The sequence below is a fragment of the Rhinolophus hipposideros genome (assembly GCF_964194185.1).
Source record: "Rhinolophus hipposideros genome assembly, chromosome: 14".
Taxonomy (NCBI): Eukaryota; Metazoa; Chordata; class Mammalia; order Chiroptera; family Rhinolophidae; genus Rhinolophus; species Rhinolophus hipposideros.
In genome coordinates this window covers 56,503,696-56,522,029 of record NC_138060.1, presented here as the reverse complement: position 1 = coordinate 56,522,029, position 18,334 = coordinate 56,503,696, and the positions used below count along the sequence as shown (strand labels likewise).

At 38.0% G+C, this 18,334-nt stretch overlaps 1 protein-coding gene across 6 annotated transcripts in view; it reads left to right on the top strand.

Annotated features, from left to right (window-relative positions):
- ULK4 (unc-51 like kinase 4) overlaps positions 1-18,334 on the top strand; it is a 386,569-nt gene that overhangs the window by 71,419 nt on the left and 296,816 nt on the right. For 5 of the 6 annotated variants that reach the window (XR_013994883.1, XR_013994884.1, XM_081072448.1 and 2 more), the window contains 2 exons: positions 4,100-4,183; positions 14,129-14,290. Coding sequence is in view for 4 of the 6 variants with exons in the window: in XM_081072448.1 (XP_080928574.1) it covers positions 4,100-4,183; positions 14,129-14,290 (246 nt within the window). In the remaining 2 variants the exon portion in view is untranslated. The remainder of the gene's footprint in view (positions 1-4,099; positions 4,184-14,128; positions 14,291-18,334) is intronic. The other variant, XM_081072450.1, reaches the window with a different exon arrangement.

The window sequence follows — 18,334 nt, the reverse complement described above, 5'->3', positions numbered from 1 at the left end:
GTGCAAGGCTGTTTTCTTTGCAGTTCTTTGGGGGATGATTTGATCTCTGATGCATTTTCAGGATGTTACAACAAAACTATTAGGTTGGTGCAAAAGTAATTGCGGTTTTTACAGTTATTTTTAATTTTTTAAATTGCAGCTACTTTTGCACCAACCTAATAGTTGCTTTCCTTATAAGAGTGGTCAGGTACCTAGTCTGCCATCTTAGCAGGGATATGAGTCTGGTCTAAATTTTTTTTTGTTGTTTTATTTTAAAAAATATTTTTACCTTTGCCCCAACTTAATTGAGACGTAACTGGCATACAATAAACTGCACATGTTTAATGATTACAATTTGATCAATTTTGATATACAAGGTCTGACAATTAAGTTCACGAACTTACTGCAACAATGTTGCTAATCTTTTTTTGATATCAGATGGATTATTCATTATGAATTTGTACCAACTGCACAAACAGTGAACCAAGTTTACTATTTGGAAGTGCTGAAAAGGCTGTGTGAAAAAGTTAGACGACCTGAACTTTTCGCCAACAATTCATGGCTCCTGCATCACGACAATGCACCAGCTCACACAGCACTGTCTGTGAGGGAGGTTTTAGCCAGTAAACAAATGACTGTATTGGAACACCCTCCCTACTCACCTGATCTGGCCCCCAATGACTTCTTTCTTTATTCAAAGAGAAAGAAAATATTGAAAGGAAGACTTTTTTTTTTTATTTTATTAAAGTTTATTGGGGTGACAACTGTTAGGAAAGTTACATAGATTTCAGGTGAATAATTCTGTATTACATCATCTATAAATCCCACTGTGTCTTCACCACCCAGAGTCAGTTTTCCTTCCGTCACCATATATTTGATCCCCCTTACCCTCATCTCCCTCCCCCCACCCCCTTACCCTCTGGTAACCACTAAACTATTGTCTGTGTCTATGAGTTTTTGTTTCTCATTTGGTTGTCTTGTTCTTTTGTTGTTTTGGTTTGTATACCACATATCAGTGAAATCATATAGCTCTCTGCTTTTTCTGTCTGACTTATTTCGCTTAGCATTATAATCTCAAGATCCATCCACGTTGTCACAAATGGTCCTATTTCATCTTTTCTTACCGCTGAATAGTATTCCATTGTGTATATACACCACAACTTCTTTATCCATTCATCTATCGAAGGACGTTTTGGTTGTTTGAAAGGAAGACATTTTAATGACCTTCAGGACATCAACTGTAATATGATGCCAGTTCCGATGGCCATCCCAGCAAAAGAGTCCAAAATTGCTTTGAAGGGTGGACTAGGCACTGGCATCAGTGCGTAGCTTCCCAAGGGGAGTACTTCAAAGGTGACCATAGTGATAATATCCAGCAGTGAGGCATGTAACGCTTTTTCTAGGATGAGTTTGCGAACTTAATTGACCTCTTATGTGTATACCTGTGAAACCCTCACCACAATCAAGATAATGAACATTTCTGTTACCTCCAGTAGTTTCTCCAGCACCCTCTGTAATTCTTCCTTCCTGCCTTTTTCCTGCCTCCAGGCAACCACTGACTTGCTTCTGTCTTATAGACAAGTTTGCATTTTCTAGACTCTTACATAAATGGAACCATACAGAATCATACTCCTGTTTGTTTCTGATAGTAGATTTAGAGAATCATTTTCCTTGGTGCCAGGGAAGCCGATGTCTTAGGCCATGACATTTGACCATGTCTTAACGATAGCAAACCTGCAAAGGAAATTCTGTCCCTGGGCCCACAAACTTTAATAACTTGCATGAGATGAGCGCTTTTGTGGAATTGTCACTTCGAACGTATATCAACCTTATCGCAAGTCAGTACTGACCTAGTGAGACTGACCTGAGGTGATAGGATATTATGTCCTGTTGGTGCTCTGATAACATCCCCAGGTTACAGGCTTGAGGACAGAAGACCAGAGTGTGTTTCTACAGAGGACATCATGAAGCAATACGCGTATAGTTATAGTTTATGTATTTTCTCTTACTTTTGTCGAGGTTGCCTCCCACCTGAGTCCAGCTATTCTCAAGTTGTCCCTTTTTGTCCAGCCCATCATCATCTCTCCCCTGACCTGTTGTGGAAACTCCCAGACACTTTTCTTGCTTCACTCTTGTGTCCGAACGAGTCTGTTTTCCAGACATCAGGCAGAGTGAGCCTGCCACAAACCTGTGAGAGATGACATTGCCGCTCCCCAGAGCCTCTCAGCACTTCTCGGTCATTGTTGTAAATCCCTCCAGGTGCCTTCAGGGCCTGTGAGCCGCCACCCAGTGCTCGCAGGACCTCACTCCCCTCCTCCTTGCATACTTCTTCCAGCCACACTGACCTCCCCGCAGGTCCTTGAACCCACCATGTCATTCCCGCCTCCACACCTCTGCACTGGCTGTTCCTCAGGCTTGCAGGGTCCCCTCCCACCACCCCCAGAGGTTTGCATTTTCTCTCTGTTCAAATGGATCCCTTCAGAGAGCCTTTTCCAGGCTACAGTCTTCCTCTAACCCCTTATGCTGACGCTGACGTGTGTTTCTTTATACCACACTCATGACTACTCTCTTGACTCACTTGTTGACTTCTTTTTAAATCTCTGTCCCCACTAAGCACTGTCGAAGCAGAACATTTATCTGTCTTGTTCATGGCGGTGAGGCTATTGTTTAGAAGAGTTCCTGACACACAGTAGGTGCTGTTTTCACGTGGGACCTGCACCAGGCCAGTAAGACGGGAGGAAGTGAGCGACGAGGCAAGGCTGGAGAGGCTGGCAGCAATCTGGTCCTGAAGGGCTCTTGGCCAAGTCATGTGTCTTCCTCTTGGTCCTAAGAGCCAGGGGAAGTCATGAAGGCTTTAAAGAAGGATAATGATGTCACCTGATTTAAATGCCGAAAAGATAGAGAATAGACTAGAGCATGGTAAGAGAGGCGTCTGAGAACCTGAGTGAGAGGAAGTGAAGTAGGAACAAATTAGGAGAGAGAAGAGGGTGTTTCAGGAAAGAGAAAGTCAGTAGGCTGAATGAATGTAGCCATGGTACAAGAAAAAGGACTAGAGAGAGCCCACTGGCTGAGTGGCATGAAAGGGGTTCAGGCTTCTGGCAGGAGTGTTTACCTGTTGACCAGGGACTCTTTAAGTGGCTGGGAGGGAGGGTAGGTGATAGACTGGGGGAAAGCAAAGGGGTGTGTGGTGGGGGGAAGGAGGATCTGAGGTCTCTGATGTTAAGGAAAGGTGGTGGACGTTCTGAATAAGTGAGCTGGAGGGGAAGAAAGTTGTGTTTGGAAGTTTAATTGGGTGCTGCATTAGTTAGCGATTTTCGAGCTGGAGCAGCTTGGGATGATAATGTCTAGCTTATGATCGTACGTGGAATTCTGTGATTCAGGGGACAGTGTTACAATTCTCTTCACTGCTATAAAATGCAGGTACTAGTTCTAGCATTTGGACAATCTTAACGAAATATTTTCTTTAAACAGAACCTAAGTTCTTTTGCTTTTATAGAAATTACGTTTTACCTTTCTGAGTGGTACCTGATCATTTTGTGATTTTAGTTGCTATGTGGCAGGAGGGTTCTTGTGCTTATGAACTTAATTTGGTTCTTTTGTGAGAGAATTATTGCTGATATCATTAAAATCAGTGTTCCTGCTAATGATAATTGCTTATTTTTACCCAGCACATTGTCTTACTAGCTAAACACTGTCTTTTACTTGTGTGTATGGATTACCCTGAGATATTACTCAGACTGTGTATTCTTTGCCTTTCAAATCATTCCAGATAATGGGATACCATTTAGGTAGGAGTATGTGGATTATCGTCTGCAGTTACCAGTGAAGTGTTCATCAACCAGATCATATTGTCATTTTTTAGTTCTCTTCATCCAGCTTCTGATGAGGGGAGCTTAGCAACATCATATATAACATAGTGACAAACAGGAGCAGTACCCATATGTACAATGCAGGACGAGACCTCTAACCAGATCATAATTGTCAGGTAATAAATAGTACTTTAAATAGAATATCAGGAAGTTTTAGGTAGTTGGTGCATTTGAAACTGTGCCTTTTTCTGGAATGGGTTAAATATCTTTGTGCTGTGAGCTTCACCACTTTCCCTTCCACTTCTTTTTAGGAAGAAAAAAAAAAGAACCCTAGAGAATGCTGGGCCGTTCCCTTGGCTACGTACACAGTGCTAATGAGGTGCCTTCGGGAAGGGGTAAGGCTCCTTTGTCGTTCTCTGTAGACTCCAATTGTAATAACCCTTCAGGCGCTGTGTGAGGGCTCTAGCCTGCAGCAGTGCAGGCGTGTGTCAGCCAGGTATTGCTCCTGAATTTAAATAATCCCGACAAGCCACCCTACAAGTGACCTACAGCAGAGCAGGTGTAAAAATGAACCAGCTTTCTCATTCACTTTTTAAAATGTCTTGCTTTTAAAAGATGATAGCAAATACAAACAGCATAAGTAGCTTTTAATAACATGTTCTTAATCCTTTCCCACTTTGAAAGTTCTCGATACGCCAGTTTGGTAAGTGAGGTGTCTGCAGAGAATTTTCTGGAAGCCTCAGAAGCCCCATGGTTACCTTGTCAGGTTGCTATTTTGCGGTTCAGAAATAGGGAAGCTTCCACTCATCTCCATTGGCTTTACTATTCAGTAGTATTTATTATGTAATGTGATTTTTCATTTTATTCGCATCCCTTCTCATGCCGCTGTTAATGACTGTAGACCAGCCAGCTGGCCAACCAACCAATTGGTATGTGTAGCTCCTATGTGAAACTACGGAAAGGATTTTACTAACTGACCTAAAAGGTTGGCATTTTCTGTTCTCTTGAAACCATTTGACATTGTTTCACCCAAGGCAAAGCCATAGGCTAAACACATTCCTTAAGGAACGAAAAAAATATGTCACAATAAACATCTTCCTTTTGAGTTTATTACTACCTGGTAATGGAATAATGTTCTGAGCGTAGAATGCTCTGCAAGGTTTTCCCCTAGTGATCCCCAAATGAAGTCTGAACACTTTCTAGCCTGTAGGGTTTATACGAAGTCAGTTGTCATTATGGGATATGAATGAAACCGTAAACTGCACTTTATCAATAATAGGAGAATCAGGTCATTATCTATCGTCAAAAGACATGCATGGGTCTGTTATTCAAGGCCTCAAGCTAAGCACACTTGGGGACTCACAGATGAAGGTGACATTTCTATCTACACTCAGATCCCATCTATAGTGGGAGATTAGATACAAATATAAAGTGGAATATGTCAAGTCAATAAATGCAAAAGAACAAAATAGAGGAACTCAAAGGAGAAACACGTCTTCTAGGAATTCTTTTAACAGTGTAAAAGAAATTTTTAAAACTTTGTATTTTCAATTTTTGCAACTTAGATTAATGCCTCCTAAAGATTATTAATTCTAGTCCACGAAGTTGTATCCTTTATTAAATATCTTCTCCCTACCCCTCCCATATTTTTCATTGTGTACATAATATGAAGAATAATGTTTGATATCCACGTGTATTGTTATTATTGTAAAATAATGACAGTGTTTTATATTTTAGTAACATATTCATCTTTTATTGTTCTTTGTATGTATGGCTAGTCTTGCGTATTTTTCATAAATAGGGAGGTAAGTCCAGAACTCTCTAATTTATGAAGATTTTATGCTATTTGAAAAGCAGTTACTGTGTGTTTTGGCAGCATACACACTAGCATTGTCACTATGACACAGATAAATTAGGGGTGATTATTTCACCTAAAAAATATTCCTGTCCTTACAAAAATAATTCAGCCGTAGCAGTTCTTTTGTGTATATGTCTAATGTATTCAGGACGTGGTTGACGGTAAATAATTTTAAGCCTTTTATCTTCAACAATTAAAAAACTTTTTTCCATGTAGAAAACTATTTTCCCAGCACCTACTGGTATTTCTGAGTGTGGGTTCTTTTCTTTTGAAATGTATCTCATATACAGAAGAATATATGAAATGTGTGTGCGGGTAAAAGCTCACCTCTCACACACTCACTCTCAGAAAAAAAGAGGACTGGTAGCTTCGAGGATCCCTCTCTGTCCCTCTTGGACTGCAGCTTATTCTTTCTTTCAAGGAATAGCCACTGTTCTGACTTCCGTGACTGTTATTCCCAAGTTTTTTTTTTTTTTTAATTTTTATTTATCATGTTTCCATCTTTGAATTGCTAAGTATTTTATTGATTGGTTCTTAAGGCTGAACTTTATACAAATGGAATGGCACCTTAATTCTCTGGAGACTTAATTCTTTTGCTCAAAGTTAGGCTGAGGTTGATACATGCTGATTATGCAAACAATAGCTCATTTATACCGATTTGTAGTGTGTTAGTATGTTGTTAATTGGAATATACCTGAATACGTGTGTGAGAGACACAGAGGCAGAGAGACAGAGAGACAGAGAGAGAGAGAAAGAGAGATATTCCCACCTGAAGGGTATAGGAGCACCCATTAACCCACATCGTCTCGAACATTTGTATATCAAATTTTTGTCAATCTCATGGGCATTAAATGGTTTCTCATAATAGTTTTAATGTGCGTTTTCCTGATTACTAATGAGGATACCATCTTTTTCTATTTAGAGTTTTTTGGTTTACTCTTTAGAAAACTATTTTTTTCCATTGTTATGTGGGATTTCTGTACACCCCACTCCAACCTATTGTTATAAAATGTTTCAAATATTAGAAAAGGAAAGAAAACTATAATGATCACCTTTATTTCTATTACCTAGATTCAAGTTCTTAGCATTTTGCCTTGTTGTAATATATGTATATGTATATACCCATATGTGTATTTATTATTTATTTAGTCATTTGTTTATTTTTTGAACTGTTTGAAAATAATTACAGATTTCATGGCACTCCATCCATAGAAATTTTTATGTAATCTGGATATTAATATTTTGTTCATATGTGTCATAGATACTTTCAAATTTGTGGTTGGACTTCTCATTTTCTTTACAGTGGCTGTTGATAAATAGAAGTTCTTAATTTTAATGTAGCTAAATTTATCAATCTATTTATGATTTGTGCTTTTTGTCTTAAGAAAAGTTTATCTACTCCAACATCGAGATAGTCTATTACATTTTCTTCTAAAAGTTTTATTTTTCCATTTGGAACTGTATTAGTAATTATTTTGTGTGTGTCTGTGGTGCTATGTATGGGCACAATTTTATTTTTAAAAATAAATATAGGTAGCATAAAACTTACCATTTTAACCGTTAAGTGTACAGGTCTGTGGCATTAAGTGCATTCACATTGTTGTGCTATTTCTGTTGTTTTTAAATATATTGACATGTTCTTTTACTTCTAGATTTTTTTTCCCCCACATCAAAACTTATTAATGTACCTTGTTGAACGTGGGCTGTTAACTCTGTTTTTTTACTTCCCCACCCCTTTTTTCTCCCTCTAATCTCTGCTTTGGGAAGAAAGTATAGAACTTTTACTTCTTCATTTTAATTTGATATGTAGACTTCTTAGAAGGCAGTTTTTTAAAAATTATAATTTTTTTGTTCATTATGCATAAAAAACTAGCTTTGCCATAGAATATTTATAAGTATTATATGAATAAAGGATTTTCTAGTCAAATACATTGGGGCACACTGGGTTAAACATGATTCAACAGTTTTGTTTGTTTTTAGTACTTTTCTGAGCTTTTAATTATGAATCTACTTGGGGAGCTATTATATTTTCCAAGTTCTTTGGCCACAGACCTACCTGACAGACCTGGCATGCTGTGGGATGTACTTGGGCACAGGAAGCCTTATACTGAGATTGTAATGACTGCTAAAATAGTTTTCAGTAGGTATTCTCTTTTTAGGTTGCCTAAGAAATTTTGTCACTGTTTATCAAACAGGTCAACCTGCTGTATGAACATGGTTTCTGTAACTTTAACAATGGTGAGATGTGAGTCAGATGTTTTTGTCCTTGTCACAGATGGAAGCACTCAGGTAGAAAGAGGGGATGTCTTTAGAGTGAGAGACTCATGGTGGAATACACAAAGAATAGGAATATTTGATATAACTGTTTAAAGAAGAGTGTGGCAGTGTAGAAGACGAGGTATCTGTCATGATACTGAGTTATAGTTTCAGATTTGGGGCTGACATTTCAAAGACCTTGAGCTGGCAGTTGGAGGATGTGGATTTCAGTTCCAGATGTGCAGCTTTCAGTGGTTTGATGTTGGCTGAGCCCTGGGGGCCCCACATGCTGGTGGTGTTTTCCTACCCATTAGGTCAAGCTAGTTAATTTAATATACAGACAGATAGATGTAGATGTAAATCTTCTGTATCTGCGCCGATTGTTTTTTGTCTGTTTTGTCATCTACGGAGATATATGTTTAAATTGCCTTCTTTGGTAGGATTGCAATTTTGTCAAATTTTGCTTTTATGTATTTTTAGTATTAGTTATTAGATATACAGAAAATTTAGATTGTTTTTCCCTTGCTTTGTTGAAGTTTTTATCATTATATTGTGATCTATAAAATTCACCATTAGTGCTTCTTGCCCAAAGTCTATCCTGTGTGATATTAATATAGTTAAACTGTCCTTATTTGGGTTAGATCTGACTGGTGTATCTTTTTCCATTTTCTTATTTTCAGCCTTTCTAACTGAATAACTGTATTTTTGATGTATCTCCTCATATTGTTGTATTTTTTAAAACTTCCATTTTATAGTCATTTTCTCTTAACTATAGTATTTAGTCCATTTAAATTTATTGTAATTGGTTTGGTTGGATAGATAGCTGCCATCTTATTTTGTACTATTTGATTCATCTGTGTTGTATTTATTTTTTTCTTCATGCCTTCTATTTTGGTTTTATTATTTTTTATAGTTCCTCATTTTTTTAGTAGTTATCCTGTTCTTGTTTTTGAAATATTTTTTTTTTCTGTGAATACAATTGTTTTAGCAGTTGAAGATACTGTCTCCCTGTCTTCTGACTGTAATTGTTGTTTTAAAGAAGGCAGCGTCAGAACAACTGTGGCTCCCTTAGCTTCTCATGGGCTTTCCTTCCTGCAGTCTGCTCTCCTTAACATACACTTTCAGCCCCCAACTCTGATTGTGGGGAGACAGGGGAATGTGAGAGTGTTTCTTGCCCCCATCTATTATACTGGGTTGTAGCCACTGGGAGCTCTAGCTTTAACTGGGGCCAGGAGAGGGTCTTCATTTGGCTTCCTATTTGTGTGGCCCGTCAACCTTGCCTCCCATTCCTGTTGTTCACCTTTGTTGGACAAATGCTCTTGGGACAAACATCCGCTTAAGTGCCCTGGGCACGTCTCAGGGTTCTTGCCTACACTGTCAGTTGCCAAAAACTTGGTGCTAGTTCATCGATGCTTAAGGTTTGTTTTCTTATTTTATGTTTAGCATTTCAAGTTGTGTTTGGAGGGATGGAGTTGTCCAGATAATCTAGCCCACAACACTGGGAGAAATGGAAATCCTATTTTCTTGATTGCACGAGTCACTAAACTCTGCAAAATCGATGTCAGGTACCTTGAAGCCTGTGGAAGAAAGGCCATAGATTTTTTACTAAATCTACAAATGTGAAAATATTTAATGTCAGCATTTTAGATGTTAATTTTAGTATGCTATTTTGGAAAAGTAGGCAGGTTGATTATAATTATATTGGCAGCAAAACTTTCTTTTTTGTAAAGACTGCCTGCAATACATTTGATCTTAACACTATTAAAACATAGTACAGCTCCTCATTAAAAGCCTGATTACCAGAGGCTTATTTTCATAGGATCATTTTCTAATCATCAGCTTTTATCCTTACAATATGATGAAATAGATCTTTGATTTAAATGATGATACCAGTTCAGTCCACTTATCCCTTCCAAAGAGTTAATTAAGCAGAAAATGGCCCCAATCGTAGTGCTTGTGTGGTGTCCTAGAGGGGATCCCTGAGGGACTAGGATAGCTCATTTCAGGTGGTGGCGAGTTGAGGTGGCCTGACAGCGTCACTGAGTTTATAGAACACTGGGATGACACATGGCACCTTTCCAACCTAGGTGCTAAAATAGTTGTGGTTTTCTGCTTCTAGGAATGAGTCCTCTAGAAACTGACTGACAGTTGTGATGTATAGCACTTGTTAAGGTATTTGAGAAGGGTCCCCATAAATAGCACCTTCCCTCATCCTACATTCAGGAGATTTCAGAACCTAAAGAGAAATAAGACAAAGAGCAAGGCATGTGGGACAAAAAAATACCATATGTGTATGTAATGAGAGCTAGAGTGGAGGACATGGCTTACATGTGTGGGCACCTAGAATCTCTAGGCTTCCTGATATTGGAATCCTAGCACCCCTGAGATAGTGGCACTCTCCACGTGGAGTCCTTTCCAGGTAAGACTTACGATGGGGGCGGGATATGAGAGGACAGCTCTGAGTGGCTGGGCTTGTGCTCAGGGGAAAGAGGGTCGCTGAGCTGAGCACTTAGGCATGCCCGGTTTGTTTTTCTCAAGTGCCAACTAGACGAAATGTTTTACTTCCCCTTGGATAGAGGTGAACAAAGGAACAGAGAGAGAGTAAAAGTGTTATATGAATGTGTTCTAGCTACCTGGAGGAAACATCAGGAATGGGGAGGAAGCATTCTCTGCCACACTCATTCTGAGAAATGAAATGTGTCAAATTTTGAGGAGGTTAAGTACCTTTAAAATTCCTTTTCTAGCAGCCTTCCAATTCCTACTGTATGATATTAATAATAATAGGAAGAAAAGCTAACACACTGAGAACTGACTGCTTTTTGTGACCTAAATGAATTGTATCCCCCAAAAATGTATGTTGTCTCATTTAATTTTCCAACTGCCTTGTGTTTTATTATCTCTGTTTTATAGACGATGACGCTGAAGCACTGAGATGAAAATGCTCAAGGATATGTAGCTGGCAGAGTGCACAACCAAGCCTTCACCCGAGGCATAGCTCTCTGTCTTCTCACTGTTCTTGTAAAATAAGTTGTGCATGAAAAATACATACATTTGGGTTGAAAAGTAATACGCACATACTGTAACAATCCAAACGATAGACAAATGTCTAAAGTAGAGTTAGTGGACCCCCCCACCCCCTCACCCTTACCTATTATAATCACTATTAACAGTATTATATATCTCTCTATGCCCTTCTTTTATTTGTATATGTACATATGTTTTTTTGTTAAACATGGGATTATATTATACATATAATTCTTTAATATATTTTGAAATATTTTAATTGATATATAACATAAAATGCTCAGCTATTTAGTGTGTATCACAAATATTTTCTTCCAGTCTAAGACACTGAGGCTTACTGGTGTCATTATGAGTAGAAATTTACAATTTTGATGAAATTTAACGTAATTTTTTTTCTTTTATGTTTAGTGCCTTTTGTTTTTCCCTAAGAAAGCTTTGTCTACTTCAGGATAAACAAGATATTCTTTATTATCTCTTTTTAGAAGATTTTTGGTTCTAGCATTTTTATTTAAGTCTGTGATTGATCTCAAATTAATTTGTGAATATAGAACTCACTCAGATGTGTTTTATAATCTAACATGGTAATGTTTCATAGAATGTTGAAAAGAATGTGGGTTCTGCTTTTGCTGAGTAGAATTAAATGTCAAAGTCAGTTGACAGTGTTATCATAACTGACTTTCTGGCTACTCGTTCTGTCAGTTATTGAGGAAGTGTATTGAATTCTCCAACTAAAATTGTGAATCTATCTGTTTATTGTCTTGATTGTATCAATTTTTGCTTCAGGTATTTTGAAGTTCTGTTACTAGGGGCATAAATATTTAGGATTTTTATACCTTCTTGTTGAATGACTCTAATCATTGTGAAATGACCTTTGGAAATGACCCTGGATAATCTTTGCTTTGAAATCTGCTTTTCTGAAGTAATATAGCCACTCTAGCTTTTTTTTGGATATATGTTAGCATGGTATGCCTTTGTTCATTCTTACACTTACTTTTAACCTATCAGTGAATTTATATATCAAGGGTTTTTTGAAAACAGCCTACATTTGGGTCTTGCTTTTTAAAAAAAAAAATCTAAATTGAGAATCTCTGCCTTTTAATTAGTGTGTATAGACCTTTATATTTACTATGATTGTTGAAATGGTTGAGTTTAAATCTGCAGTCTTGGAACTTGTATTCTGTTTGTCTGTTTTTGTTTTGTTTCCTTTTTCTCTCTTCTTGCCTTCTTCTGGATTAATTGACTTTTTAATGATTCCACTTTATCTCCTTTATTGGATTATACATTTTTTAACCATATATATGTATATATCTCTAACTTAACCACAGTTGACCTTTGAGTAATGATGTACAGATTCATATATATATAGTAACCTTTATAACAAACTTACACCAGAATTTGCTCTATATAATGATATGCTTATTCATATATACTATACAAGAATTATACATAAGAATGTTACACCATAATACATCTAGTACTTCCCTTCTAGGCTTTACATTATTATACATTTTACTTCTACATTTGTTTTGTTTTCAGCGTTATTGAGGTATAGTCAATATATAAAGTTATAAGGTATTTAAAGGGTACAAAGTGATGATTTGATAGCCATATCCATTTGGAAAAGATTTCCCCATTGAGTTAATTAATACATTAGTCACTTCACATGTTTACATTTTTGGTGAGAGAACATTTAATTTTTATTCTTCTAGCAAATTTCGATAATTCAGTCTTTTTGCCTATAGTCACCATGTTTTACATTAGATCCTCAGACCTTATTCAACTAGTAGCTGAAAGTTTGTAACCTTTTACCAACCTCTCCCTATGTCCCTCACCTTTACCTTTGGTTTTGAAAGGTGTTATTTTCGGATACAGATTTGTAGGTTGATAGTTACGTTTTTTTCTTTTTCCTTTTGGTACTTTAAAGATATTGCTCCACTGCCTTCTGGTTTGCATTGGTTTCTGATGAGAAGTCTGTCATCCTTATCTTTGTTCTTCTCTACGTAATGGGTCTTGTTAGTCTAGCTGCTTTTAAGGTTTCTGTTTATTACTGGTTTTTAGCAGTTTGATTATGATATGCGTTGGTATGATTTTTCTTTGTTTCTTCTGCTTGAGTTCATTGAGTTTCTTAGAGTTTTCATGTATTTGAAAAATTTTCAACCAATATTTTCTTCTTTCACTCTGCCCCTCCACCTACCACACACATTCTTTTGGGATTCTCACTGCACATACCTTAGGTCATTTGAAGTTGTCCCCTAGTTCACTGAGGCTCTGTTCCATTAAAAAAAAAATATTTCTGTGTTTATTTTGGCTAGTTTTTATTGATTATTGCTATGTCTTCAAGTTCGCTAAACATTTAGTCTGCAGAGTCTAATCTGTTAAGCCAGTCTAGCGTTTCTCTCCTTATGCTTTCTTCTTCCTTGTTGAGAATACGGATTATGTTTATAGTAGCCATTTAAACATATTTTGCTTCTGATTCTATCATCTATATTATTTTTATTGATTGCATTTTTTTATTCTCATGAGTCATATTTTCTTGCTTCTTTGCATTTGTGGTATTATTTAATTGGATTTCAGACATTGTGGTTTTTATATTGTTGTGTGCTGGAGTTTTTTTGTATTCTTTTAAGTGTTTTTGTCCTTTTTCTTGGACTCATTTAAGTTATTTGTAAACAGTTTGATCCTTTTAGAGGCTGGATTTTAAGCATTGTCAGGACAATCCAGAATAGCCTTTAGGGTTAATTTGGTCACACCACTGAGGCAGTTCCTTTCTTAAGATTTTCCTTGATGCCTCATATTTAGGTGGTGTTTGGCTGATCAGTACACTATTATTCCCAGGCCTGAGTGATTTCTTAGGATTGTTTGCCTGTTCCTTATGACTTTAAACTTATCTTCCGATATTTACGTATGTTGTTCTTATATTGTGTATTTTCCAGATTATTTCGGCATTTTTTATTAAAATATATTAAAATTATATTGGGCTAGGTTTAGTGATTAACTAAATGATTATTGGTAACAGTTTCATACTAGCCTGAAAGAATAATCACACCTCTTAAAGTACCCAACACATCCAGAAGCAGATAATATTCTCCTGGTATTAGGCCTTTACTTGCAGTAGTTAATGAAAAAATGACATGTATGTGTTTCTCATACTAAATAATACCCTTTTAATCTTCTCCTTGTTCTCTGCTCTCTCATTCTTTAGGAAGAACGTGTTGTGAATCACATGGCAGCAAAGATTATTGAAAATGTCTGCACTACCTTTTCTACTCAGGCCCACGGCTTTATTACAGGAGAAATTGGACCTGTTTTATGGTACCTATTCAAACATTCCAGTGCTGATTCTCTTAGGATAACAGCGATATCGGTAAGATGGAGCATATTTTGGGGATATATTTGCATATATTTAATCACCAAGTTTGCAAAAACTGTGCCAGAAACAGAGTAGTTTTAATTGGATAAATAGGAAACAAATCTCAGAGTAATATAATAGTTGGTGAGAACCATAACTTGATTTTCTCCTAAAGCAGAATTTGTTAGTACTGGAGCTGGAAAATCTTGGGACTGTCAGGAAATTCCAATAGGACCTTGTAGGACCATGATACTATGGTTTCAAAAACGATGTGGGGGCGATCGTGGAAAACTGTGCCAGTGGATAGGATACAGGATTTGGTCTGGTATCTTAGTGTTCCCTGACTTTTTCTGTTGGCTCACTCTTTCAGATTTTATATTAAATGGGTTATCATGTGATTCAAAATGGATTCATTTTAACGTTCAGCTCTCTGGTTTTGCAATTTGGTTGTATACTACTTTGCTCACATGGTTATAATGACTAGGTGTAAAAGATGATTATGAAGATGTGTTAACATGGTTGTATCAATTTAATAGTCTGTTGAGCAGATACAATCCTTTCTCATATGATTTGTTTAAATAGTCTGATCACCAGTCTCCTCTGGACTCTCGACGTTGTATGGCAGCTGCACTGTATTTCTCTTGTCTGCTCATTCTTGCACTCCCCACTGTGGCAGTTTTATAACTTACCTCTTTCCTTAAATCTCCAATCCCACATTTTCCTCCTGCATCCTCAGTAAATGACTTTCCCCTATACTTCCCAGAGAAAAATGAAGGCATCCAATGGGAGTTATCCCAACTGTGTCTGCCATATCTGTGGACATATTTACATCCACACCTGCCCTCTCTCAGTTCTTTCCCTCCTGTTGCAATTGATGAGCTATCCTTTCTCCTGTCACAGACAAACCTCTCATGATTCTCCAGATCTTCCTGTTCCCTTCTTGAGAACCTCCCTCAAATGTTTGTTTGGTTCTTTCTTAAATCTTGAACCTGTCCTTGTGCACTAGAGCCTTCTAATCAGCGTTCAGGTATTCTTTGCCCCATTAAAAAAAAAAAGTACGCATGCAGACATATCAAAAGTTCTGTGGCTGCATGTCCCCCTTCACAGCCATACTTCTTTATACAGAGTTATTGGCACAAGTTATTGCTCTTTTCTGGCCTGTTTCCTCTTCAACCCAATCTGGTGTCTGGCCTAAAAATGTCACTGAAGCTGATCCTGCTAAGCTCTCTAATGACTTTTATGTTGCTAAATCCTATGGATATGTATGAATGTTTTTCTGTTCTTAAATTTACCTGTGTGATTCCAAAGATCAAGGGCTAACAATCCTGCTCACTGACTATCATTAAGCAAAGCATATATAGCATCCACCACACCCATACCCACACCCACACCCACACCCACACCTGCCTACACCTACACCTGCCCCTGCTTCAGGAGCCACGTGATTTCAAAATACAAAGAACCCTAAATATGGTATGAGTAATTATGGAGAAACCGTCAGAAAGAGTTATGAAGTATACCAGTGAACTTTCTTGAGACATCTTGGAATCGTATCTTCAGGCCTCCATTTTAATCCTGGGCCTTTAAAAAACAATCTGTCTTGCTTTAATTGGGTTAATGTTATCATTTTCATCTTTATAAGGTTGGTGTCAAAGTAATAGTGGTTTTAGCAATTTAACCTTTTAAACCGCAATTACTTTTGCACCACCCTAGTGTCAGCATGGTTTCTTTTCTTGGCAAAATTATTTTTTGTTTTTTCTCACCAAAGGCTTGTACTTTCTAGCCATTTCTTCATCTGACACATTAAGCTTCACTCTTTCATCTCGAACTTATATTTTGTTCTTAGCATTCATCTAAATAATTAATTTTTCACTGAAATTTTGCCCGTTGTCCCCAGTATGTCTCTCTTTACTTTTCTGCTCCAGGAGCCTCTTCAGTATCCTGTGTTATATATTGTTTCCATGTATCTTTAGTCCCCTCTGACAGGAAACAGGTCCTCAGCCTTTCTGTGTACCTCATGCCATTAATAATTGGAGAGAACCGAGGGCTTTTATTTTGTAGGGTGGATCTCAATCTGGGCCTCTCCGGTGCTTCCTCATGCAACCTCCTCAGCACCCCCGAGGACCCCTACCTGTGCTGACACCTCTGTGATGGTTGACATATCATGACACCTGTTTGTATCATTCCTTTTTTAGGAGAGGTTGGCAAATATTTTCTAGAAAGGGCCAGATAATAAAGACCTTTGGCTGGCTTTTCCCATATCTGAGTTCTCATTTTTCAGGCCTTCATGTTAATGTCACCTCCTCGGTGAGGACCTCCCCTCGGATCTCATGGTATTTTCTCTCACAGCACTGAGCACAGCTGTGTGTGTGTAACTCACGCGTGCACGTTTTCCCCCACTAGAGTGTCAGTTGCAGCAGGTTAGAGCCCTGTTCCTTTTGCTCTCTCCCTCGGCACGCGGGGCAGGTGCTCAGCAGATACTCGTTGACTGAGTGACTGCATGACTGAGCTCTGGCAGGGGGACAGTATTGCTGGGTGCCGAGGCTGCACCCTGGTCCTCGTGCCACTGGGAACGGTTTGCGTCTGCTGCGCCGTCACTGATGTCCATACCCATTTCTCCTCGTCATGCCGGGGGCCCGCAGATGCCCCTGTACCAGTGTGGTCCCCAGACCTGCAGCTTCCACATTACCTGGGGACTTGTTTGAAATACAGGTTTTTGGGCCCTAACCCTGACCTGCTGAATCAGACCTCTGGGGGAAGAGGCCCAGTAATGTGTATTTTAACAAGCCTCCAGCTGATTGTCATGCCTGCAGAAGTTTGAGAAGCACTGCTCGAGACCTTGGAGCTCTTGAAAATACTGGCATGGCTTGGAGTGAAAGATGGCTACTTTCTCTTCCCACTCAGAAGTGGCATTTGTTGCTTAGGGAGTGGGATTTGGAGGGTAGGGACCTGGCTTGGGAAATAGATTGAATGGATAAAAAAGTTTCTGGAATTGTTAGGATGACAGAGGATTCCTCTGACCGTGGTGGGAACCTGAGAAACCTGTTGAATTAGATTGCGTAAACTGGGTCCTATGAGGGCGATCACTGGGGTAGTCGTCCTGGTTACTGAAGAGCTGAGATGAAGGGGGTAAAAAGGGAAGAATTTTGCAGGGTAGTGGTCCTTACTGGGGTTGGTGGGAGCTTTTGAAGCAACATGGACTACTTCCTCTTTTTTGTCCCGCCCTGCCCTTATTTTTAGGTATCGTAAAATAATCTCTGGGATCAGATGAGAGTGTGTGTAGTTTAAAAGGGCTCCCAGGGTAATTTTTGATATGACATCAAAAAAAATCATTCAAAACTCAAAAAAGAATGATTCTTAAATTTATTACATGGTGATTCTGTTCATGTTTCCAATATATATACAGCTTTCTCTTTTGAATGAGTTTATTTCTTTGAAGCTTGAATAGACTGAAATTCTGGGGATAATGCCATGTTCTTTTTGAAGCAAATTTTGAACCGCAACTGTTCTTTACAGTTTTAGAATATAGTCTCAAACTCTTTTAAAAAGTAAATACTTCAAAACCAAATCACTGAAGATCAGACTTGAGATTTATTATTTTTTGATTTAGAAAACACAAGCACGAATGTGCTCTTAAGCCTCCATGAAGCTCTCAACTGTGTTTGATATATCAGAGTTGACCAGTTAAATGGAAAATCTCTTAGGCTTTTGAGCAACATTCTGAAGACAAGATCATTCCAGTTGTCCTTAAATTACTTTGAATACACTTAGCTTGGACAAATCTTTTATCATGAAATGTCCCCATTATGATTGGGTAGGGATTTTATATTGATAGGACGACAGTTTTGCGGATGAGACTTACCTGTTTCTCTGTGTTGAAGTGCCTGTTGGGAGAACCCTTAATTTGCTTGAACAGTTCTGATTGTAGCATGATCTTGAGGGAGTCCATTTAAAATGTTCTCATTTTTTAATCCTTGGATTATAAAAATGGTGAAACAATTCTGTTTTGATTTCATAAACAGCAATTTTCTTAGGTTTATTACAAATGCATTCTTAACA